Raw genomic sequence first — 26,625 nt, forward strand, 5'->3', positions numbered from 1 at the left:
TCCAGCACAGCACAGTCCCTTCCCACTCCTTGGTAAGCCAGTTCAGCTTAGGAAAAAGGGAGGAAAAAGCCAAGGGAGGGAAAAATCAGAGTTTTTATTTTTTTATCCCTTTTTTGAACTTGAGGAGGAACTATCAGGAATTCCCTGAGCAAAACCACTAGCATGTTCCTGCATATTCCTAAATTATGCATTAAATTCAATCAGAACCCCCTGTATGCTCTACACCAATCAACTCACACCAAACAAAGCCTTTTTTTGGTTTTTATGAACCTGCAGAAATGAGATCTTTGTAAGGAGCACTTCTGATGGTTCAGGCAGTGGCTCTGTCTCACCGCCCAGAGAATTGTGTGGTGCCTATGGAAAGCCCCATCACACATCCACAGCTCAGTAAGCTGTGAATGGATCAGCAGGGCTGACTTCCCTCACTTGGAGTATTTGAAAAAACACCCAGGAAAACATGAAATAAAGGTAAAAACATCAACATTATCAGCCAGACCTCCATTTTTACTAGAAGGAGATACACACTTTGAATTAAGAATGGTCCTCCTGAAGCCTCAATGCAAGGAACATGAGTATCCCAACGTTATGTGCTACAAGGAATGGTTGCCTCTTCCATCCATACCTTCCACAAGTTTATCCTTAGAATTTATACTCAAGAAAAGTGATAAACCTCCCTTTGGAATGACAGCTACTGTCCTCAAAGGCTCCAAGGAAGCTGAACAGAGGCAGGAGGGGCATGCAAAGAGAGAGGTGGCCATCCCCCAATACTGCCTAGGAGTGGGACACCACAGCCATTTTTAAGGAGGGCACAGCTCTTGGGATTCTCCAAAATAATTTTCTTCTGATGCCTATGAAAATACTATGAAAATTCTAGGTAGCAGCAACAGTAAACAGGAACAATCCAAGAATAAATTACGATTGCAGATTCCCAAGTGGTAACACAGAAGAGTCAGTCCAGGATTTCCAAAATCTGGATCATGTCCCAAGATCATTTTGTACTTCACATCCAACAGACTAACACCTCCTACACTCACTAAACAGCCAATTTTATCCCAATCTATAAGGTAAGTAGATTTTCTTGGTAATTCTTAGAACAATCTGAATCCTCAGAATGTTGCAGTTTTGAGGCAACTGCTTTTTTCTTTCCAAACACAGAGAAAATGCTTTTTGTTATATATCTATAAAAAGGTCAATCAGTGCAGCAGAACTCTTGGGGAAAGTTGTTCATTCACCAGCTTCTGCTTTAACCAGAAGTCCCCATTCCTCTCTGAAAGGCAGAATTTTACCTGGTTTCTTCTGATCCTCCCCAAAATTCACTCTCTTACTCCTGTCCTGGATCATGCACCATCCCACTCCCCTGTCCTATCATACTTAAACAGCAAGAACTTTTAAATATCTGAAACTTAATCTCTTACTTTTGTAGCACATTTTCCTTCGTTTGAAATTCAAAACTGTGATGTTTTTTGAGGAATTTATTGTTAAGTTGAGCTGCATCAGTATTGTGACGTCGGAGTCGAGTCTGCCAGTGCAGGAGAGTTCGACACGGAACACTGTGAACACAACACAGGGGTCACAGGGGAGTGGGAGCCATTCTCAGACACTGGCATGAGAGAACATTTAAATAAGGGCCTTTTGAGATGATGTTCATGAAGTACATCATGAACATCATAAATTAGCACATTATAAAGAACTCCATACCAAGAAATGCTATTTTAGTCTTCACGCCTCATCACTTCAGCTATCAGAGCACTAAAGGATGCAGATTTAAAATTAATTTATGTCAATTTTATTAAGCATTTTATTAAAACTGCATTTGTGGCTAAATAACCATTATTCATCCATGAGCTGGATGGGGGTGGGAAGTTTACCTGAGAGGGTGCGAGGAACTTCTCCTTGTAGAGAAATATTGGCCTGGGGCAGAGCCATAGCCATGGGATCATGGACCTGAAATCCCAGTTTATACTCAACCTGTAACAACAGTTGGGAGAGAGAAAACACATCAGAAATCTGCCCAGGAGTATAAAGAAATGCAGCATCCCTTTTCATAATTCTTCTTGAAAATAAAAACCCATACATTATTTTCAAGGAGTGCTGGTAATTTTAGGCATCCATATTGCAAGTTTCTTATGTGACATTTAAGTATCAAGACTTTTGTGACAGTTCAAATTAAGAAAGCCAAAAGAGAAACTGCTCTTAAAATCTGGGGCAGAATTCAGAGTGCTGTATTAAAAAAAATTCCCCCACAAACCTCACTTGATAATACTTTTTAACTTACTTGTTCAAAAGTCAGTTTGTTAAACCCGTAAGAATTCAAAAAATTCCCCCTCCCCCAGTCAGTTTTACAAACAAAACTGCTTAGAAATAGTTTATTCAACTATAGTCAAGATTTTGTTTCCACTTAAGAAGCTGACTCTGCAAACATTCGTTCAAAAAAAAAGTACAGGACCTACTCTTAAGTCACAAGATCTTGGAAATTCATCCTACCCCTCCACTCTCAGCTGAATGAATTTGTTTGACTTTGCCCCAATAGTTAGTTTTTCCCCCTTTCTAAAATATAATAGGTTTCACTTCTGTTATGAATTTATTTTTCAGTCAAGATGCCAAGAGAAGAGACACAAAGTTTCTGAGCTCCTCCAAGCTGCACTACACCAAGCTAGAATGGAAGATGCTGATGGGTGGAATCACAGGAATGGGAAGCAGGGCTCCACAAGCTCCAAAATCCCTCCTCACAATTCACAGCCAGGCCCAAGGAAACCCAGGGCAGGGCCAGTGATGCAGGCAGCCCACGGCTGAAGCTGTGACAAGGGAACTCCTACTCAAATGGTAAGTGACTGAAGTGTCACTGTGCATGTGGAATATGGTATCAGGGCTGCCTGGCACTTGACCCAATTCCACTGCAGGCCCAAAGTCACTTCTCTTAACAAGTTACATCTCAAAGGGAACAACAGTGGCAGGAGGAATCTTCAGGACCTGCACTGGTGGAGTTGTTTAATGCTACTGCTCCTCCTGCAGCCTTTCCTGCTTAAGGGCAGAAGAACAACCATCACTCAAGTTTAAAAAAACCAGAATGAACATCTGGCAGAGACTAAACAGATCATTTCATATATGAAAATAAATTGTTAAGTAACTGGAAATGCTTCAGAATGTAAGAGCATATGCAATCTCTCTGACAGCTGTTGCTGCATGCTCCAGGCATAGTGATTAAGTGACATAAAAACCCTTTCCATTTAATCAGGGCTCAGTAATAACATACTGGATGCTGCTTTTATAGGCTCTCCATGTCTCCAAGCATATGTTTCTAGAAATCTCTACAACAATTGCTCTATGTATGATTTCCAGAGGCTTCGGTTCATGGCTGCCCTTCTGTGTGTCCAATGCACCAAAGGAAGAGATTCCACAGCCAGTGGCTTGCATGCATACGTGGACCTTGCCAGGAGCAAGAAGTACAAAATACATTGAAATAAGTGCTTAAACTTTCTAAAATAGGGAACAGCTTGGACGTATACCATCTTAACCTGCTGCCCGCAGTCATATAAGTAAGTATTTTACACATTGCATATGCTAATTTTTGCAAAGAAAAAAACCCTTAAAAGATAGCAGTGGGTATTCAGCAAGCAGAACAGCTCATGTCTCAAGTACCCAGAGCAAAAGTCATGCCTGCTCACCTTGGATTTGGCATGCCAGGTGAAGTGGAGATTGTTGGTCTCGCTGGGTATGAGGAGATTGAAGGACAAGGCATAGTGATTAACCACATCATTCCTCACGTAAGACAACTCTGCATCCAGACCTGTAAGGAGAAAGAGAAGAATAAGACAGGGAAGAACAGGACCAAACACATTGGAACAAACAGCTTTCAGGACCAGCAGCTCCACAGCAAGTTCAAGCAAACACTTCCCCCAGTCCATAAATTCCAAGGCAGGTTTGGAGACCAAGGTCAACAGACGTCAGCTCTCACAGAGTGCTCCAAAGCCTTACAGAGCAATCACTTCAGAGGTGCCACAGCCTAAGGAACAGGTAAAAGCTGGAATATAGTGGAAGGAAACACAACTTTTCATACAAACATCCAGGAGAGTCATTGCAGGCTCTCTTGAACATCCCCTGTTCTGCTTCTGGGAATCATGGCTCGTTTTGTTTACAACTGTGTTCACTCAAACCAAACTGCTCTGGATTATCAGCCGGTTAATCATAGGTAATTCCTTCTGGAATAGCTCATTCCTTGAGCCCAAGACACCTAAGCAGTATGGAATTAGCTTCAAGGTAATTAGATCACAGAATCCCAGGAGGGTTTGGGTTGGAAGGGACCTTAAAGCCCATCCAGTCCCACCCAGGTTGCTCCAAGCCCCATCCAACCTGGCCTTGGACACTTCCAGGGATGGGGCAGCCACAGCTTCTCTGGGCAACCTGTGCCAGGGCCTCACCTCCCTCACAGGGAAGGATTTCTTCCCAATATCTAATCTAAATCTCTCTTTTATAGTTTAAAACCATTCCCCCTTGTCCTATCACTGTCTGCTCGTGTAGAAAGTCACTCTCCCTCGTACAGACTGAGAGGTGACATTTGTACACCCAGCAATAGTAACACTTTGTGGCTACCCTTTGCTCTCTGAACATTTAAACACACCTAGAGACCTGAAAGCCCCACAATACTATTCATTACAGAGCACTAAGGTGCATTTCCCTAAATAAGACACAGACCCTGATATTATAAACACTGCAGCTGCTGTTATTTTTTGCAGCACACAATCCAAGGTCACGCTGAACACGGAGTAGGACCCTGCAGCTTGCCCTGGGTGTCAAGAGCAATTAGTGGTAGAGTAAGCACTGCTTCCCTGCAGGGGTAAAATTAATCCCAGCTCCATATCCTCCAGGACAAAACCACACTGGATTTGCAGTCAGTACCATTTGGCCTTGTCTCATACAGCTCTTCCTCCAGTGCTCCAAGAGCTATCAAGGCTCTTGGACATGCCAGGAGAACAACGGGGTAAATCAGACACTGAATAGTCCACACTGAGGGAATGGAGTTCAAATCAAACAGTCACAGTGCAAACGGGAACACAGCGGATTCTGGGATGCCTCCTCATGGCCTTCCAGTACCTAAAGAGAGCTCTTAAAAAACAGGGAGACATTTTTCAAAGTGAGACAGTGACAGGACACGGGGGAATGATTTTAAACTGAAAGAGGAGAGATTTAGATGGAATATTAGGAAGAAACTCTTTCCTGCGAGGGTGGGGAGGCCCTGGCACAGGGTGCCCAGAGAAGCTGTGGCTGCTCCGTCCCTGGAAGTGTCCAAGGCCAGGTTGGATGGGGCTTGGAGCAACCTGGGCAAGTGGGAGGTGTCCCTGCCCATGGCAGGGGATGGAACTGGATGAGCTTTTTCCAACTTAAACTATTCTGTGATTCCATGAATTATTTTTTTTATGGCTAGAAAGTCAAGAATATTAGAGAGGCTGTGACTTCAAGACAACAGCATTTAAGGCATCCTGAAGTCATTTCAAGAATCCAGCAAATCATGAAAGGTTGGGTTTTCTTAAGAAATTAAGGAAAAATAAATCCAAGCTAACCACTGAACTGTGTAGATAAGCTGTATTTGAAGAAAGGGAGCATCAGCTCAAAAGAAATAATTCCTCCTGTTTAGTGCAAAAGCCAGGCATGGATCAGTACAAAGTGACATTTTCTCTTATTTCAGAACTTGACTTAATCCACCTTGTTTCCACAAGCTACAGAAATGCAGCCAAGATGTTCCTCTTCATTCTTGTTGCTGTTAAATACTTTTAATCCCTGCTGGCTCATAAGGGTCCCAAAACTTAACCAAACCCCCACAGTTTAATCACAGGTACGTGGGGGTGGCAAAGGGGAGAACCCCAAAGATGGGATGTATGAAAGGAATCAAGATAATGGAGTAATTCCAGGAAGGAATTCTCTTGCACAAGATGTTGAGCAGAAAAAGATGCAGGTGCTGCTCTAAGTGTTGAATGTAAACAGCCTGAGACAGTATCTAAAAGAGAAGCTCAATATTCTCTGTACACATAGTCCCTATTTTCACTTAATAATAAATGGGAAATGCAAAAACATATCCACCAGCAAACCAGCGAGGAGGGAGAAGCCAACACAGACCCAGAAAAAAACCCCCAACTTTGAAAACACATAAAAGCAACAGCAAACTTCAAAAATCCCTGCCCAGATCATTTTACATGTCTACATGTTTATACATGAAACTCAACTCAAGAGTTAGAAAACATAGGAGTGTGAAGAAGAGCTCACAACTATCAGACACTTGGCATTAGATCCAATCAAGATGAGAAGGTTTAAAGGCATAACCTTCATTCAAATGAGCCCCATTAAGTACAAATTGTTTTTAAAATTAGGAAAACAAAAGGATTACCAATGTGAAATAATGAAATTGGAACAAGGAAGCTGCCTCCGGAATAAAGAAAACCTTCTCTTGTTGATAAATGGTCCCAGCAACCAGAGGTTCACAAAAACATTTCAGAATTTCAGGATGATAATCCTTGATTTAATAAAAACTTTGTAGAGAAACAGGTTATTGTAATCAAATGGGCACATGGCAAAAAAACTGCCTGTTGCAAAAACCCAGCTTCAAAAAAGTAATACAAAATGCAATCCTAACTGAAGCTGTCAGAAGTATCTTGATGTGCAATATCATCTAAAGGTGTACAAAACCAAATTACCCTACAGAAGATCAATCAAACCTCTAAGCTTTAGTGGTGGTACAACACTGAATAGTTTCATTCTATAGGACACTGATGCTTTGTGCCTGTACTGCCAGAAAAAGCTCCACTCTAACAGGAGACACTAATTATATGAATTTCACATGCAAAATGTAAGAGCTGCACGAGAATCAATGTTGTGCTGTATTGCTTCAAAATATTATGCTTCAAGACTGGCACAGAAAAATAATTTCAGAGGTTTTGTCCTACAGCTCTGAATTCCTAAAAAAGGCACAAGATTGTCTGGCTCAGCATCCTGTTGCCATCAGGGAGCTAAAGAAAGTGTCTAGGGAAGGATTAACACCTGAGGACGCAGTGACCCTTTACCGGCAGATCCTCTGTGCTTCCAGTGTTTGTGGATCACAAACTTTAGGAAGTTCTGCAAGAAGGATGGAGTGGGACTTTTGATAAGAGGCTGGAGTGCCAGGCCAAGGGGGAACGGCTTCACACTGCCAGAGAGCAGGGTTAGATGGGATACTGGGAAGAAATTCTCTGTGCCAGGGAGGTGAGGCCCTGGCACAGGGTGCCCAGAGAAGCTGGGGCTGCTCCATCCCTGGAAGTCCCAAGGCCAGGTTGGATGAGGCTTGGAGCACCCTGGGCTAGTGGGACGTGTCCACCCCTGGCAGGGGATGGAATGGGATGGGCTTTAAGGTCCCTTCCAACCCAAACCTTTGCATGATTCTGTGATTAAACTCACAGGCAGTATCTTCCAATTGCTTCTCACTAGGTATTTCTTCTCCTAGCAATCTGGGTCAATGCTTTCTCCAAGCCTGGAAACCAATAGATACGCCCTTGGGAAATAGTCAGTGTTTCAATACTGTACAGTAATTTCCCCTTTTAAGCTTATCAGCAATTAAAACATTTCCTCTAGCACATCTTTTCACACTGAACTACAGACAAAATTCTATTTCCCATGCACAGCTAAGAACCAGGGTCCTCCCCAGACAAGCAAGCTCCCATCTCCCCATCTCCAACCCACCACAGGACAGATCTGCTTCCAGACCACCCTTCCATTCCTAATTTTTCATCCCCTCACTGACTCCCCAACTCAATCCTGAATTCCCCAAGCACTCTCTCTGTATAATTTATCTCAATCAGGCCAGCAAAACACACAAAAATTTGCAGCTGAACCTGCCAGTGAGAAAAAGCCCCGGCCTGTGCTGCAGGCAGGCAGGTGTGTTCTGCTGCCACAGGGGAGCCCAGTGCCAATCCCGATCCCGGCGATGCCAGGAGCTGCACCACATTCCAGCTGCAAGGGAAGGCACTGGGAAGGTACAGACACATCAGGAATCACACAGGGCACTGCAGAGAACAGCAATGAGAGCCAGAGCCGTGCTTCACTGATGGGGTGTGGGATCCAAGTCTCACCATGACAGCTGGAGTTTAACTCAGAATTGCTTCAATTCTGCATTTCCCCCTTTTCCTTCGGACTTGCACACTCACACATGCCTGGCAACGTTCCTTATTCAAGCCTTCAGCAAGCCAAGTGCAAGAAGTCAAGCTGGCACTATGCAGGGAGAGGAACAAGTGGGGGAACACTCCTCAGTGAGTTTAACTCCCTGGATTAGTGAGGATGCCCAGGAGTATCCCACATGGAGGGTGAGACTGCAGCAGCACTTAGATGGAGCTTATACTAAAACAGTCCTGTGAATTCATTTGGATACTGTAAGGTTTTTCCAAAGCATTCTTTGGGTGTAGGTAGCTTAGAAAAATGGCATCAAGTGAAGCAGGTCACTGTCAATACACAGCCTAAAGCAGCGACCTCAAATTTTCACTTTTTTAATGTAAATCTCTTTCAAAGTCAGCAGCAGCATAAGATGCAGCAGCTGAGGCAGCAGGTTGCAGTGGAAAAGAGAAATAAGTTCTAGTTTCTCAGTTGCTTCAGATTTCAAGAATGCTCAGTACACTACTAAACCTAAACCTCGTGGTGGGTGAGGGGAGGGAAAACGTCATTCTGCAAGATGCTGGGTTCCTCTGAAGGTGCTCAATTCTTCCTTTGCACTAAGTAGGGCAAATCCAAGATGGATTTAATGTCTTGTGTCCTAAATGGAATAATAAAAGGAGAAAACAGGTGGCTCTAGGAGGAAAACACAGATGCAATACAAACAGCTACAGGAAATGGGCAGCTCCTCAATAATTTTCTACACAAAATGGCAAAACATAAAGAAAGGGGTGGAGAATCTTACAAAGAAATATCACAAAATGCAGAGGAGAAAAAGCAGCTTTTCCAAAAGGCTTCTGTTGGTTTAAGCAGGATATTGGTGATCGATGCTGACCAGTTTGAAAAGCTGGGCTGCAGCTTTGCTTTGGCAAAGCTCCCTAAACAAGTCCATATGCAGACAACGCACAGCACGGAAGGATCTGGTTTCTCCTTACTTGGACTTGACTAACCTACACCAACACACATGAAATCAGTTCAGAGCAATGCTCTGCCTGGATTTCAAGGCAAAACCACCACCCTTTTACCCAGGCAACCTCTAAATCTCATTATTAACTTCCCCATCTTTGTACCTTGGGCACAGAGTTGAAAGAATAAATTAAAGTTGAAGGCAAACAAAAAGGTAAATTTAAGCAGCAGCACAGAGAAAGTCTGTCATTCTTTGCACTGTTTAACATAACAAAACATCTGAAGAAGCTCAGAAAGGAAGGGGAGAGGCCAACTTTCATTCCCAGATGCCAAGGATGCTGGGCAGCCCTTGTGTTCATGACAAAATTGAATCATGTCAGTCTAGCAGCCTAACAAAACACTTCTTTTCAAACGCCCTTGTGCAAATGCGGTCTAGCTTCAACTCTTTTTTTTTTTTTTTTTTTCATTTTAAGCACAATATACAAAAGAAGCTTGCCTCTGCCACCATGGGAAAATTGGATTTTATTTTTATCTATCCTGCAACATGCACCAGTACTAACACGTTCTTCTTAAACATGACAGCAGTGTTTAGGAGTCTCTTACCTGGGGTTACACTTCATTACTAAATCACTTCAAATCTCTGTAACATAATTTGGGCAGATTTTGTCTCAAATGGGGAGATCAAAAATGAGTGTGCAATGCAAGAGTTTGCTACTAGACTAGGGCTAGAATACTGCAACAAGCAGCATTTTCATTAAAAGCAGTCTGGTAACAATAGCTGACATAATTATCTGTCCAGTGGCTCTCCAGCAGAGAAATAAGTGAAATTGGGGGTTGTTTTCTTAATGCTCTGGTCTGTAATTTAAAAGAGTTTCTTCATCAGCAGCTGAGAAATCTCTGCAGTGTGACATCGAACCACCACAGCCCTCCCAGAGCAGAGCCACTCCTGATCCTGGCTCACAGCCACTGAAACCAATTAATAGGGAAGATTTACCCAGTTCAGTGAATTATGATCCTTAAATAAATATTTTATTTGTTCTACTATGTACTCCAGAGAATGAGGCCTCTGCTCCTGAGCAGCTCATCTGGGTTAGTCCTCTGGCCAGACCAGAAGTTTCCACTCCAGGATGAACACTCACATGAGAGAGTACAAACCTCAAGGCTCAACACCCCTCCAACGTCACCCCCCTCCCAAGCCTGCTCATCCCACTCCATAAACACACTGGATTCTCCTGCCACTGGACAATTTACCTTGCTGAAGAAAGACAGCTTCTTTTTACTTCCATTTTCCTTTCATTTAAAGTGCACCCTAAGTCTGAAACACTGACTTTAAATGCTAAACTTTGCTTTTTTTGCAGCAGGTTCTGCAAATGTCCACTGAAAAATACAGCCCAAACACAAGGAAACGTGACTGAAGGATTAAAAATCAGCTCTTGACTACTGAAACTTCTTCTCTTTACAGGGTAGAAAGAACACGTTCCCAGAGCAAGCCTTATTAGTTTCAATGCACTTAATTCAACAATCAGCTTGCCCAGGGCTGAAACTACAGCTGGGAGTTCAAAGATACAAGAAAAAAGATGCAAGCTGATCCACATGGATCAATTTAGTTCAGAAAATAGCAAACTATTTGGGATGCAATACTAAGCATCTGAAAATACAGGCACATAAAAACCTTCTTACATCCTATTTGTACATATCCAGTACATACAACAACAAAGTGAACTTTGCTTTAATAAAACAAGTAACTGACCACAGCCTTCCATTTGCATTTTTACTTAAGCTTTCCACAAAGCTACAGTCTGCCAGTTGAGTTGCTGGTCAGGATTTTGGGCTGAAATACTTGTTTTTAAACACCTTAAAGATTGGGAGCCTGTGGAAAAGACGACTGATGAAAAATGAAACAGGGCAAAAACAAGTTAAACCTTCAGCAACGTGGAGATGATGAAGAAGCAGCTTTTCAGTCTCCTAACACAGGCACCAGGGAGTGTCAAAGGATGGTGATCAGTGTCAAGCCGAAAGACAAAGCAGCAGCACAAAGCCAGCAATACTCACAGCTCTGCAAGCTCACCCAGCTCCAAGGAGCAGCAGCAGAGGGAACATGGGCTGTGGTTATTTTGTTACCTGTGCAGAGTTAACTTCTCACGAGCTGGAGGGGGAATACAACGTGCAAGGCATTCCATTTGAGGAAATACTCAACATATCTTTAAGGCAATTAATGCACCCTTGAAAACCAACCAAGACTCCCCGGCAGGAAATCTTAGCAGGAAGTCTCCCAACATCCAGCAAACAGGAGAAAAACTCTTAGCTACGAGCTCTCATTAAGTCCTTGTGAATCTTCACAGGCAGTTCACCCCCAATTCACCTCACTGATGCTGTTAAATACCATTTGCAAGTTCAACACCCCAGGCAAATGGGATTTTTTCCACTGAAAGGCCTTTTGGAAAGTCAGAGGGAGGACTTCTTCACTTCCACAGGAAGAAGCTCCCCTAGGAGATGCCAGCTGCTGAAAAACAATCAATATTTAACTCGATCCATACTAAATAGAAGATACTTATTGTTCCTAGGACCCACCTGCTTACCCTTTGTCTCTGAACAACAACAACAATTACATTTCAACCATGTTTTTCTCTCCTTCACCTACAGAAAAAAAATCTCCACTTTTCTGCTAAGTAGGATATAAAGACCCTGCAGAAAAAGTTAAATGACACTTCTTACTGGGGGGGAAAAACCCAAACCAAAACCGTATATCTCACCTCAGAGCAAAATGCAAGTGAACTCTGCTCCTGAGAGCACCTTTCTAAATGAAATTTGGCCATTTCAAGGAAAAAAAGAGAAACTAGTAAACTCTCACCAAAACCAGCAGCCACGTTGCTTTAATGGGTAGGATGGTGCATATGAGTTACCTGAAGCGCTGATTCCAAAGGAAAAATGCAGCAGACATGTACAAAATGGTTACTTGAAGGCAGAGGAAAATTAGTGGCAACGACCTACACAGAAGGCAAGGGGAAATGGGACAAGTGGGAATAGGAATGGCAAAGGTACAGGGCTGGAAGCAACTGAAAGGAAACTCTACAATACAAAAGAATAAATCTAACTTTAGGGAAAAATAGAGAATAACTTTATTTTTAAGTGTACTTACGAAATAAAAATTTAACTTAGCAGCTATGGCAAATCTCATCATTACTGCAATAAGAAGTTTGATGCTCCTTTTGAATTAGAATGAAAGCTAACACTGAGAATAGAAAACCTAAGGGTTCACTCCTCATGAACTGCAGTTGCCAAGAGCACAGCCCTCAAAATAAAACAACCTCTGATCAAGTGCTCAGTAGTGCCCCAAAGCTTTGGAAGGGAGCTGCTGTCATCTTCCCAGCTAAAACACCACCACCACGGTATGCCAGATGTCATTTGGGCTCGTGAATAACGTGTGTTTGTGGTGTTTCAGTGTCACCTACCCACAGAAGTTGTACCATTTTATTTTTATTTCATTTAGTTATACTAATGCATCCACATGTTGATTTAGTCATCCCTGTAGGCAAGACCCTAAGTCACCTCCAGAACAGTGTCCCTTGCCAGTGCCATGGCTATTCCAGTAATGAGTACCCAACAGAGTACAGATAAATTTAACATTAATTAGGAAGAACTGATACACCCCCTCCCTCAGTGCTTCAGGCCTCTCAGCCTTGAAGCCCATACTCCTGGTTCTGTGTCCAACAGGACTGCTGAAGGGATAATGGACTGTCCACATCTTTTGAGATGTTTCGAACACTTTCATCAGAGTGACACAGATTGTTTAACACAAAACCAAGCTCTAAACAGACTAAGCCAGGTCTGTTCACTCTTGTGGCCATCTCTAAACCCACAGAGCTTAATATTTTTTTTTTAATTAGGAATTACTCGGCAAGGCCATCAACTAATTTCATAAAGGCCGAAACAGACTGGAGAGGATAACCATCATTAGTTTATCAGCCTGCTCTAGCTTTCCAAGCCTCCCAAGCAGCAGCTCCCATGCCTGTGTTCCTGCTCTGCTCTTTCCCAAGCAGCGTGCTGAAATCAATATGCTGGTTAATTTAATTACAGCTATTCAACACCCAGTAAGTGGCAGGGAAATTCTAAAGCATCGCATTAGTTTCATGCTGTTGCTTCTGCTCCCAGCTCTCTGGAGCAGTCAGTGCAAATATGTGAGTTACCCGCTTGAAAGAAGGACAAAGGCAGCGATGGAAAAGGAATAATGCGTTTGAAGCCTCTGCCATCGAGCCCTTTGTGCCATCACAAGGCGTTTGCAGAGTGTGTTAGCATTCATCCCGACATGGGAGCTGCTGGTGCTGCTGCCATTCCGGGGGAAAAAGGGAAAAGAACTCAATTCATCAGGCACAACTCATTAAATGTACTTCAGCCTGCACGCACCTCCTGCTCTCGCTGCTGAGAGCTCGAGTATGATTCAATCCTGCACACTAAAGTACAGAGGAGTAACTCTGACTAAACACTGCAGGGAAAGTAGGAGCCTCCATGATATTCCAGTCTGGACAGTTTCAGGTAGGAATTAGTCATCAAGCCATTTCACTAGAGCTCAGCACACACAACCGTGAATCAACACATTTGGAATCTGTCTCATTAATTCAGCTTTTCCAGTATCCAAACACAACTCTGAATAGCAGAAGGGGAGGAGAAAAACACGAGGCTTCATCCTTTAAAATACCCAGAGTGTACAGTACAGCTGCCTCCACAGCTCCCACTCGCAGGAAAACACCACCCTGGGATTTTTCATGCCTGTGAACACGATCCCTATCTCTTGTATTTCCCTCTGAACAGGTGGTGTTTAGGGACAGTTTCGGTCCCTGCCTTCCTCCCAGTATCCTGAGCCCTTCTTGCTGGCTTTTCGCATGCACACAGGGAGCTGTGCCTCCATTTCCTCTCTCTTGTTCCCATCCTGTCAGTGCACTGGAGGGAGAAAGAGAGCATGTATTCCAAGAGGCCAAACAATCAACAGGGATAAATAGGATGCTGCCAAACAGAATGCAGGTGTAAAGCCACAGCAATGAGGAATGCAGCTTTGGGAATTTTTCCCCCCACCACCATCAGGACAGCCTTCAGTCTCCGAGGTCAGGTTTCTTCCAAGTCCCTGACACACAAATGTTACAAGAGCCACAAACATTTATCACTAGACAGACCTTGGCCTCTGGGGAGCTGAAACGGCTGTTTCCTCCCAGGCCTGAGCACAGACAGAGCTGCACAAGGCAGCCCAGCCGTGCTCTGCCCGTACAGTCCCGCCTGAACACCAGTTTGCAGAAGGAAAGAGCCTTCTCCAGGCAGGATTCGGACAGAACCCCCAGCAGTTTAAATCCCAACACATCAGCTGATGTGCTAAAGCAGGATTCAGGTATCAACCACCCACCTCAGCAATGCTGAGCAGATCAACACACACAAGGACTGAAGTTTATTTCACAGACTTCCGCCTTAGTGGCATCACAGAATATGGTTTCAAAGCAATCCTAATTCAGGCCAGAGGCTGCCTTCTCTAGGAGGAAGGCCTTCCGCTGGCTATTTCAAGCTTCTAGAAGTTTATTCTTCTGCAGGTTTGCAAGCATTACCAATACTGCAGTGGATTATACGATTTTGCACATATCCAAAGAAATGGCGGTCCACTGTTACTTAACTTTGCAAGCTAAAGGGGAGGTAACAGAATGGAAAGGGCCAGATGAACCCCAACTGCAGCTTGTTCTTAAAGCCTCAATATGGATGTGAAGCATGGCACTTGGTCAATCAGACAGCCAGCCAGGCACAATGGGAGGCTCCAGAATGAACACAGGTAAATCAGACAGACAGACAGACAGCCAGGCACAATGGGAGGCTCCAGAACGAACACAGGCTGCTCGACACCACAACGCAGGAACTTGTCACGACCTGCTGCTGCTGCACACAGCCCTGAACATCTGCCTGTCCCCAGCCCCACTGCTCCAGAGCAGGCTGGGTAACACCCGCCCGCAACTCCAAACCCACCGGCTACTGCGCACCCATCACGGACTGTCAGCAGGTTAAAGGGCTTTGCAGAGTGAGGTAACAGAATCATTATCCTAAAACCAGCACTTGCACTTCACTGGATATAGCAGAACATTTCCAGCAGATCAGTTTTGTTTCAGTGCATAGCGTCTGTCAGGATTAGAAGTAGGCTTTCCATCCACGTGTGCACCTATGTAAATCTTCCCTTTCTACTGGTGCCACGAAGTGGGATTTTGTACTCCTGCAAAGATGGGCATGTGGACCACAGCAAAAATACAGCATGGAAAAAAGCTTCTGTTCTTCAGAGCCAAGCACTTAAAAGCTACGAAATGAAAATTTCAGAACACGTATATAACAGAACCTGATCTTGAACTGTAAGTCATGTACCACACAGACATGTGCTTCCACACCTTGGGGTACTCAAATGTCTGCTCCTTGGGGGACGACACCTCCATCCTCCTGCAACCTTAGAGGCTCTTTGCTGCATTTTTTCCAGTATCTGTGAGTTCCCCAACTCCCATGGAGAATGATCTTGGGTGCTGCTAACAACCCTCACTCAGAGCACAGCACTGGCTGGCTGGTGGTACTCCAGACTGTGATGCTGTCCAACACAGGCTGAGTGGGATTTTAACAAGGCCCTGAAGCCTTTCAAGAATCACAAAGAATACATGCTTTCAGCTCCCTTTCATAATAACCAGGCAACGAAGGAACAAGAGGATTTCCAGTCACTATAGACTCCGTGCAAGTACCATAAAGCGCTTTTGATGTGAACTCTTGTGGCCAACTCCTAAAAACAGTGACATCAACAAAGCTGTTTCACAGTATAAAATGAAGACAATTAAGATCATCTGCTGCAATAAGATGATGTTTAGACTCCATTTCTAACATACAAAATTGCATTTGGCCTGTAATTTCCCAGGACTCTGCTCAGCCCTGGTGAAGCCACACCTAGAGCACCGGGCTCCCCAAGAGAAGAGCCATGGAGCTACAGGAGAGAATTCAGTGAAGGACCACAAAGAGGATTAAAGGGACTTGCAACACCTCTACCATGAGAAGACACTGCAAAGCTGGAGCTGTTCAGCCTGGAGAAGAGCTGGCTTAGGGGGATCTCATCAAAGACATGTGCAGAGAGGATGGAAGCAGGTTCTTCCCACCGGTGCTCAGTGACAAGATCCAAGGCAAGGGGCACAAAATGAAACACAGGAGGGTCTGCCTGAACATCAGAGGGTCTGCCTGAACATCAAGAAAAACTCACACAGTGAGGGTGACTGAGCACTGGCACAGGCTGCCCACAGAGGTGGTGAAGTCTCCATCCTCTGAGAGGTCCGAAAGCTCCTGAATGTGGTGCTGAACAACCAGCTCCGGGTGGCCCAGCTTGAGCAGGAGGTGGGACCAGATGACCTCCGGAGGTCCCTGCCAACCTCAAGCACTCTGTGAGTCAGCAGCACAATTTAAAAACCAAACAAACAATCCCCTGCTGTAATAGATTTTGCATCAATGTTGCATCTTCCAGCCAGGCAAGTCATTTTAGTAAACTGCACACTGGCTTTTAATGAAATCCTAGAACACATAAGTAAAAGTCACATAAGTGAAATTAATTTAACTCTGTAATTAAGTGAGTGCTAATATAAAACTAACAACAGACAGCATTCAGTGATTACTCAGAAGAAACCAGGCCAGAGAACACTAAATTTGGAAACTCGATGTAAACACTGTAGGACTTCTGACTTTAAAATTCCCCTGCAATTCTAATTTAGCCCCCCATACACATGCACTATGATAGCCCCTAGCTGTGGTGGTATTTCCCCCCCATGGGACTCAAGTCTCAGTTAACATTCAGACCAGACCTCTAAAAAGACCCAGAGCCATGTGATAGGAGGGCTATCCACAAGACCAATTTTACAGCTGAAAGGCATGTAGTCTCCAAAAAAACCCCTGCAGGGACAGAAAGGATTGTCCTCGCTGCTTAAGCACCTTGTTGCTGCCATGAATGCTGCAAAAGAACAGCCTGCAATGCCAGGAGAACTGCTTAAGCCAAGTTTTCACAGGCAGCTATTGATTCTGGTCCTCAGAATCAGAGGGTAGATCCTGAAGTGTCCTGTGAGGCTGAGCTCAGAACTGCTGGGAACTCACAATCAAGGTCTAAGAGATACACCACGAATGCACAAAGTGCCAAATAACACTGTGTATTGAAACAGACTAGATCCAATCCTTAATTATTAGAGTGACCTATCTAATAATAATGAATATTTTCTACCTTATTCTCTAAACCTTAGATTGCTACCTGCAAAACAGGGATATACCAGCCTTCACATCCCAGGATCCTGTAAAAAGCAGAACAATGGAGCATTTCAACATGAGGCAAACAGCACATCTTGATTTCACTGGAAAACTGGAATGAAAGTCACTAAATCAAGTAGAGGCCTCCTACTGAGTAACTCATCACTAACTTCACACCACCTGTGTGTTCAGCACCACTGGAAAAAGAGCTAGGATCAGGTGGTGTTATCACACCTGCACAGCCACTGCGTAAGACTAACAAAACTTTCTTCAGGTCTAAGCACAGGCCCAAAAAAGATTCTCCATATGAACCAGCTCCAAAAAGCTACGGATGATGGCGCCAAGAGAGTTCACAGACACCCCTAAACTGGTTGTGGTGCTCTGGATGATTCTCCCCAAAAAGCAGCACTTCCCTTCCTCCTCCCCAGCTCTCCCTCACCCTGTACCTCATCACTGCTCTCATCCTGACACCTCTGGCTCCTGCTGCCATCGCTGGAGTCATCTCAGCCAAATCCCCTCAACCAACTCCCTTCCTACCTCCATCCCCTCTATCTCCAAATCCTGCCTGGTGCAAGTGGAATCTGACATATTCAATTATGTGAAAACCACAGATTATTTTTCCCAAAGGCTTGCAGTCTGGATGGCTGGGAATATTTTCCATGGGAATGGCAAGAGATATTTCTGACAGAGACACCATCTGCCTGCCATATAGCAAGTCCTGCTTTTAGACCCTGAGAACTCTGCAGCGTTTCGAAATAGAAATCCACCTCACACAACAAGACGAGCCAGTTTCCTCTAGTTTTCTTCTACATAAAGTCCTGAAGACTTCAAAACAATTCCTCCTAAGGCAGACACATGGTCAGAATCCCACAGCCCGACAGTGGAAATCTGCTGTGAGCATACAGGAAAAGCAGCGGGCAGCTTTCACTATAAATCACCGTATCTGTCCTTCCTCCATGCCACAAAGAACAGCAGCCACAAATAATCTGCAAGAAGTTTCTCTTACAAGAGCCACAACCTGATTAAAACACAGCCCATGGTTTTGCAAGACACCGAACGCCGGGTTTGGGGAAAGCAGCAGCATCAGACACTCCACTGAACCGTATCAGCCTGGCTGCTGGAGAGACAGCACGGGGATACGGCCCCACAGAGCTTCCACCAGACCCTGGGGATGCTCCAGCTCTGCATTGCTGTCTGTGACTGATTCAGCAGCCACATGCGTGCTTACATTTATTCCTAATCAAATTTGTTACCTAAAGATGTATAGGGGTGATATTTAGAGGCATGAAAACAGCACAGGCTGTAGTAATTGTAGTAACTCCATGTAAGATTTGGGTTTATGAGCAGTTCAGAAAGTCTGAGAATTTCTGTTCAGCCACAGCAAGACAGTAGGAGAGACCAGAGTTTGTTTAGAGACAAAAGGGGAAAGAATTCAGTTTCTATCAGCAGCTTCACTGAACTTAACACTTCACAAGCAACCTCATTTTCCTATCCCCCGTGACTGACTATCCCAGCATCCGCTGAACCACAGCTTTTCTCAGAGAAGTTCCAGAAGCTGAACCCCCTCTCTGCTCTTTGCAAGTTCACACATCAGTACATGGCTTTAAACCATGAACTTGATTGTATATAAACCCCAATCAGACACTACAAAATGGAACATATGAAACAGCTGGGCTTGTTTTCAGAATCATGGAGACCTGGAACAAAACTGTCTGTCCCTCTGGATTTTCTTCTGCCAGGGGACTACATGAAGTTATTGGTAAATTGGCCCGTGTCTAAATGCCTCCTTAGACTACACCTCGCCTACAACAGAGAGCGTGTGTAGAGGATACCCCTAAAATTAAATCTGCTCATGCCAACAACACAATTTAGATCCTGGAGGTTTAGTTTGCAACAGATTTCCAGTGATCTGAAGCCCACTAACTGAAGGAAGCCCCAGTTTACCTCCACATTAGATTTCAATTTATCCAAGTCTCTGGGGTCACAGAGGCAGAACAGATTATTCATGTCAGATATTTAAAGTGATATAAACCAGCTACAGACAGCTGAGTACTAAGTGCCTTCAGCCATGTAGTAATAGACACCCGTAAGGGAGGCTACAGGAAGGAATTTCACTTAAAAAATAGTAACAGCACATCTTGCCTCCTCAGTTGCTACTTCATGATGAATAATTATGCCAGTGGGCCAGAGAAGCCTGAACAAATCCAACTAGCAGAGATTTCAGGCACTAGACCAGGCAGAGTGCAAACCTTACCACTCAGTACTCCCAAGATTAACTACTTATTTAGAATCCCAGCTCACCAGCGAGCCAGACATTTTCACCCTCCATCTGTACCAGAGAATCTGGCAGCAAGCACGTGCCACGTACAAATGACAACAGCAGAACACTGATCACCAGGGTAAACCATGAGGGAAAAATGTTTACAGTGTCCTTCAGTTCCCAGATCCCCTGACTGTGTGCTCACAGAGTGCAAATTAACTGGAGATATTTTTATTTTGTCCATTTGACGCAAATAAAGTCTTGCACTGCCAGTTCTCCAGCTTGCAGAGATACAGGGCACTTGGGAAAAACAAATCACCGGGGACACCAACAGATTTGTTTTGAGACTCCAGCCACCAACTCTAAACAAGAGGCTATGCAAGCCAAAGCCTACAGAAAACAAATCTTTGTTTAAGTCAGACTCTCCAAGCACAGAGCTCCTGTGAAAGCCTTCCACAGCAGGCCAGATGGGGGACTTCAGGAACTGCCTCCAAGTCCTTGCGCAGCAATTGTCAGCCTGCCTAGAAATTAAGATTCCTTTCACACACACACCCAATTATTGCCAGGTCTCCTCTCTGCCCTCTGCATGTTGCTCGCCTGGCTAATTAAATCACGGGCCTGAGCTCACCTCTTCCAGGGCTTACCCTGCTCCCACAGGACACCACCCCTGGTCCCTCCAACCTGGGGAGTCCCTCACCATAAGGGTGAAGCCCTGTGCCCTTTTCTTCCCCCAACCACACACACACAAGGCAGCACAGAGACCCCTTTGACTCGTCCATTCTCACCGTGACCCCAGTCCTACAAAACCCACAGATCCCTGATATCACCCATCCCCACCCCAGTCCCATAGCTCTCCATCCCCTCCTGAGCTCCAGGAGGGGATTCATCCCCACTCACGACCCTTTCCATCCTCCTCTGCACCCCCAAATCTGCGTCCCTTGCAGGAGTCCCACAGACATCCCCAGTCCCCACAGCAAACCCCTGGTCCTGCTGACATCCACCATCCCCACTCCAGTGCCTCAGCCCCCCACACTCCTGAGCCCAGATCCTTCATCCCCACTCACAGCCACTCCCACAGAACCCACACAGATCTCTGGATTCACCCATTCCCATTCCAGTCCCACAGACCCCCATCCTCTCATGAGCTGGAGATCCTTCATCCCCACTCACAACCCTCTCCATCCTCTCCTGCATCCCCAGATCTGCTTCCCTCCCAACATTCCTACAGACACCCCCAAGCACCTCCTGGACCCCACAGCCACCTCTAGTCCCGCTGACGCCCACCATTCCCAGCCCAGTCCCACAGCCCCCCATCCTTTTCCAGCCCCCCAAACCTCCACCCCGGCCCGCGGAAGTCCCCTCAGCCCCTCCTGAGCGACCGAACTCCCCCCACCCCAGCCCCACCACCTCAGCCCCGGCACTGCCCCCGGGCCCCGTGTCGCCCCCGGCCGCACTCACCGATCAGCTGCCGCACCTCCTCCTCGCTCAGGTAGATGCTGAGGCTGGGCCCGGGGCCGCTGGGGGGCCAGTCTGGAGCGTGCGGCCCGAGGCCGGGCTGCCCCTGGGCGCCGGCGGGCAGCAGCAGCAGCAGCAGCAGCGGCGGCGGCGGCGGCAGGAGGCGGAGGAGATGGCGGCGCGGGCCCCGCACCCGCCGGCCCCGCCGCGGCCCCGCGCCCGCCTCCCCGCCGCCTCACGGGGCCGGCCCCGCCGCCCCCCGCCGGGCTCCCGGCGCCGCGGCACCATCGCTCCGCGGGGACGGAGGGACGGACGCAGGGCCGGGGGGAAGCGGGCGGGACCCCCCGCCCCGCCGGACCCTCGCACGGCGCGGCCGCCGCCAGGCCCCGCCCCGCGCACGCGCCGCTCCCGCCGCCGCGGGCGCCCCCTCAGCGCGGACGGGGGGGGGGGCGGGATCCCCCTCACGGCTCTTCCCGCCTCTTCCCGCATCCCGCCCGGCGCCGGGAGGAAGAGGAGGAGGGAGAACATCGCCGGTCCCTGCGTGGTGCCGGTCACAGAATCACAAAATTGCTGAGGTCGGAGAAGACCTCGAAGGCCATCAGGTCCAACCTGTAACCGATGCCCACCTTGTCACCCAGCCCAGAGCACTGAGTGCCACGTCCAGGCCTTCCTTGGACACCTACAGGGATGGAGACTCCAAACCTCTCTGGGCAGCCCCTTGCAATGCCTGGCCACCCTTTCCATGATGTCCAATATGAACCTCCCCTGGCACAATTTGAGGCCGTTCCCTCTCCTCCTGTCCCTGTTCCCTGGGAGCAGAGCCCGACCCCCCCCCGGCTGCCCCCTCCTGTCAGGGAGTTGTGCAGAGCCACAAGGTCCCCCCTGAGCCTCCTTTGCTCCAGCCTGAGCCCCTTTCCCAGCTCCCTCAGCCTCTCCTGGGGCTCCAGCCCCTTCCCCAGCTCTGTTCCCTTCTCTGGACGTGCTCCAGTCCCTCAATGTGGTTCTTGTTGTGGGGGCCCAGAACTGGACACAGCACTGGAGGGGCTTCACAGTGCCCAGTCACTGCCCTAGTCCTGCTGGACCCATTGGCCTCTTGCCCACAGGGGCACACCTGGGCTTGTGTCCGGCCACTGTTGACTACCATCTCCAGAGCCTTTTCCAGGTCCCTTATGGCCTCTGACCCCATCCTGGAGGTCACCCAGGTCATGCTCACCCTGAGACCCTGCACATCCCCATGCTCCTCCTTAGCTGTCATTGCCTCCATCCCAAAACTCTCCCGGCCTGGCCCAGCCATCCATCCAGGATGGGCCAGGGGGTCACAGCCACGACTGGAAATGCTCTGCCAAAATATCCCGGAAAAAAGATAATCCCAGAGTGACAGACTGTGGGATGCCTGGTGCCCACCAGAGCTGCTCCATCACTACTCTGCTCAGCTGGACAGGGGAGAGAAAATACAATGCTCCTAAGTTGAGATAAAGACAGGGAGAGACCACTCAGCAATTTCTGTCATGGGCAAAATAGTCTTGATTTGGGGAGATTTATGGAATTTATTACTAATCAGATTGTAATAATGAGAAGTCTGTTTTGGAGCCAGCCAGCATCAGCTCTGTCTGACACAGGGGAAGCTTCTGGCAGCTTCTCAAAGAAGCTACTCCTATAGCTCCCCCACTACCCAAACCCCAACACATTGCTCAGAAGCTTTCCCGACTGGAAATGCTGCTGGAATACCAGTGTTTTAGTTTAAGAGAATTTCCTTTTTTGGTCATTTTTTTAAAACTAAAAAATAAGGGTTTTTTTAAATACACTGTTTATAAGTATATAAAACATACTGATGTTATATTTAATGTTTTAATCTGCTTTTTTATCTTACAGTCCTTTCAGAGCTAAGAAGCAGCAGCAGCATTTCATTTAGCTGTAACAAAGGGCCTTTGGCCCACAGAGGATGGTAATTTCAAGTCCAGCCAAGCCATTGCTGCCTGTAACAATCCTGAAGTAAAATCCAAACTGTAAACACGTCTCCTGTTCTGCTACAGTACGGAATGCCAGCAGCAGGGCTGCTTGACAGCTGATATATTTTAAAAGAATGCAATAATAATCAAGTCCAACGATGCAAACAACATTAAATTCCAGTGTGAGGCTTTGAATCTCCTATACAAACATTCCTGACCTTTTCCCAAAATCATCTGCTGTACAAAATTTCAAAAGGATTTCTATGGTAGTTTGGTGCAAAACCCTTTTTCAAGGTGTCCACCTTTCCCCTGAAACACAAAACCTCTGTTCCAATTGGCTTAGGAAGGGGGTTTTGTTTTTCTGAGCTGGCTGCTGACCTAAACACACCTCCTTCCTCACTCCTGCATTGAGAGCACCTGCATTGTCACCTTCCTACCTGCTGTCACACCTGGCTGCTCTCCAGCTCGTCTGGAATCCCCAGAGCAGCGACAGCTTCGCTCTTAGCAAATCCATCACTGGGAGCTGCCTCCTTGGTTGAGATTTTCAGCAAAAGCATCACAATATTCACTTATGACCATTAAATCCCTTAATGGCTTTGGATTCTACGCTCCCTCCTGACCTGCCAGGAGGAATTTTTTCCCGTGGGACACCATGACAGGAGGACACTGCAGGCTAACTGGCCATGGAGGGATTTAATCAGTGAGTCTTTCAGCTCACAATCATAAGAGTGGAAGGTGTGTAGGAAGTTCTGCTCTTCTAATTGCTGGGGTGAAAGAGAAATTGCTCGCACTCCTCCCCACAATGACCATCACTTACTTAAACAGTGTGAGGCATAAAAAAAATAAAATACCAAACTGGAATGGAGCTGGAAATTACATGCAGGTCTGTAGCTGGGGGATGTGGTCCAGGCTGCACAGTGCTGGTTGCTGAGAGAGCCGTCCACACCACAGCTTTTCCACAGGCCATTTCCTCAGCCTGGAAAGCCGGCGCCTGGGCATCTGTGTTTATTTGCCCTGCAGACGTAGCCTAAATCCCAGACTCCGCGTGGTTTCTGATGCACCTCACTTAGGGACTCGCGGACAGACAGACAACGTCTGGTATCTGGTGTGATCGGAACCAAGACTGAGGCTCACCAGCCAGAGACCAAGCAAAATTTTGATGCCCTTTTCTGGTGACATCAGCAGGCAGCTTATGTGGGAAGACACTGCCAAAGCCAGGCAAGTGTTGGCATGGATTTATCACTTGGAGAGATCCCTGCTTCACTCACAATGAGCGTGAAGGAACAGCAGAAATTGCTGCTGCTCTCTGGAGGCTGGACAAGCCCAGCAGGGACAAAAACGTGGAGTAGGCACCAGGCAGGAGACAAACAGCTCTTTTTATCCATGAGTTTGTCGAAGAGTTGGAAGGACAGACAGAAAAACACGGACACTCCTCAGCTGTAACACCCTGTAATGGTGGCAGGACCCACAGGAACCCAAACATCCATTTTCCACTGTGCCCCATTTTCCCCAAACTTATTTCTGGGCTGTACTTCTTCACAAGGATCAAAGGGACAATATCCGTGCAGCCACCATGGATAACATGCCTTTAACCTTAACCTCAGCCACCCCTGCCTTGGGCACAAGGACACGATATTCAGCACAAATGTGACATTCAGCAGAAGGGCCTGTGCAGGATTATTTCCCTGCATTTCTTTTCAGTGAGTATGTAACTTTGCCTCCTGGAAGCCGCTGGCTGATTTTAACAAAAGGTCACCAAAACCACATAAACCAAACACAAATAAACACATTCTTGAGCTGCAGCTGCCAGCCTGTGCACGGGGCTACGAGCCTGGCTGGGCCCCTCTTGCCCATGAAGCCAATTGCTTGCCCGGCTCTGATGTTGTAATTAAAATGAACGCTGCAAGGATAATTGGGGGTATTAGAAGCCAAATGAAGGTTTCATGGATGTCAAGAAACATCTCATTGGAAAAAGGTGAAAAATGCAACTCACGGGCCAGCTCAAACACTGAAGATCTTGTGTTGATTTTGTTTGGCTGCACAGACTATTTTTGGCAGGATCGAGTTAACAGTCTTTCAAAACCATTCTGGGGAAGATTATATTGCAAGAGGATACACAAAGTCTGTCCGTGGCAAGCTGCTAGCAATAGCTGTGAACTCGCAGCACTCACATGGAAAAGTTTTGCTTGGATAGACACTGGGATGCTTCACTGCGTGTGCTCCCAGCCTGATTGTATCAGCACTTACCACGACCGGGTCCCAAGAGACACGGAAGAGCTGGGATTCATTTCTGGATGTAAAACAAATCTGTAAAAGCAAATAGCTGACAACTAATGGCACTGATGGGAATTTGATACATGAGGGCCCCATTGAAGACACACGATCTAGGGATGTTTACGTGGGTGCTGGGAGATGGGAGACAGGGCTTTGGGAATGACTGCTCCATGTCCAGACTCGCTCACACATGCTGCTGCGATAGGGGCTGGCTTTTCCCACCTCCTCTTTATGATTCTAAGTGACTGTGCAGCATTCCCTGGAGAGGAGAGCTGGCCCCTTCACACAGACACAGGAATGAAGTCCTTCTGCCTCTTCCAATCAGTCTTCCAACATTTTTCCCTTCAAGCAGCTTCTCTTCTTTATGAGTACCAGGTGACCTCAGTGCTTGGATGGCTTCCAACACAACTGCACCTTGGTTCTGTGGCCCAGGAATCTTTCAGCTCATCGTTTGCACAAGGACCTCTGCCCACAAGGCTTCTCTGCAGAAATGCTCTGGAGCTTTGGTTTTGCTTGTGGATGGGCATTAGAAATGGGCAAGAGGGGCTTCAGATTTAGGAGACCTAGAAAAAGATGGCACAGCTGAGCCTGTGCAAGCAGCAGGCTTCCTAAGCAATTTAGTATTGATTGACCCCTTTATTATTTAGTGTTCCTCTTCATTTAGTATTTATTTACCCCTTTCCATGGGCAAGGATGTGTCCATACACCTCTGAGTAGGGATAAACCCATTCATTTGCTCTGCTCCACTTCCTGCCATTTCCTGAGGGGTTTCCCACTTCTGTCTTTCACAGAGCAAGGTGCCCCAGGATTTCCAGTTTTCCTCTCATCAGGATGGAACAAACTGGGGCTTGCTGCTCGTTTTCTCCCACATCTCTGAATTTGCCATCCCTTTGCCTGAGGAGTACTGAGAAGGAGGGAACGGACAACATATTGAGTAATATAAATACACAGATGGCTTCACTCCAATCAGCACTGACCCGTGGAGTCTTCCAGGGGAGGGAAGAGCTGAAATTTCAAAGTTTAAAATGTACAGACCTTCCCACAAACTCTTTTTTTTTCATCAACTATAAACAGGAGGCACTGGGAAGGCTGGTGTCCGCTGTTTCTGGAATAGCACTGAGGCAAAGATAAAAGCCTTCAGACTTCCAACCTGCTCCCCTTTGCACCAGACTTCTATTTTTCCTTTCTTTGTTTCCTAATTGTGCACACAGGCCCATAAAGCTGCCCTGGAGAAGGAAGGCTGCTCCGCTGTGGCAGAGTCAGACTGCTCAGGCTGGGATATACAGAGAGGAAAAGTCACTCACACAGCAGCAGACGGAAATGTGTGTACAAGTTCCT

General features: G+C 46.5%; 1 protein-coding gene across 2 annotated transcripts in view; it reads right to left on the bottom strand.

Moving 5' to 3' along the window:
- RYK (receptor like tyrosine kinase) overlaps window positions 1-21,231 on the bottom strand; it is a 55,497-nt gene extending 34,266 nt beyond the window's left edge. The window contains exons 1-4 of one of the 2 annotated variants that reach the window (XM_039556990.1): window positions 21,068-21,231; window positions 3,666-3,787; window positions 1,869-1,968; window positions 1,416-1,550 (exon numbers count right to left, since the gene is read on the bottom strand). In XM_039556990.1, the coding sequence (XP_039412924.1) occupies window positions 1,416-1,550; window positions 1,869-1,932 (199 nt within the window). In that variant the 5' untranslated portion in view covers window positions 1,933-1,968; window positions 3,666-3,787; window positions 21,068-21,231. The remainder of the gene's footprint in view (window positions 1-1,415; window positions 1,551-1,868; window positions 1,969-3,665; window positions 3,788-21,067) is intronic. The other variant, XM_039556991.1, reaches the window with a different exon arrangement.
- Window positions 21,232-26,625: the final 5,394 nt, after the last annotated feature.

Source organism: Corvus cornix, chromosome 9 (assembly GCF_000738735.6).
Source record: "Corvus cornix cornix isolate S_Up_H32 chromosome 9, ASM73873v5, whole genome shotgun sequence".
NCBI classification, from domain to species: domain Eukaryota; kingdom Metazoa; phylum Chordata; class Aves; order Passeriformes; family Corvidae; genus Corvus; species Corvus cornix.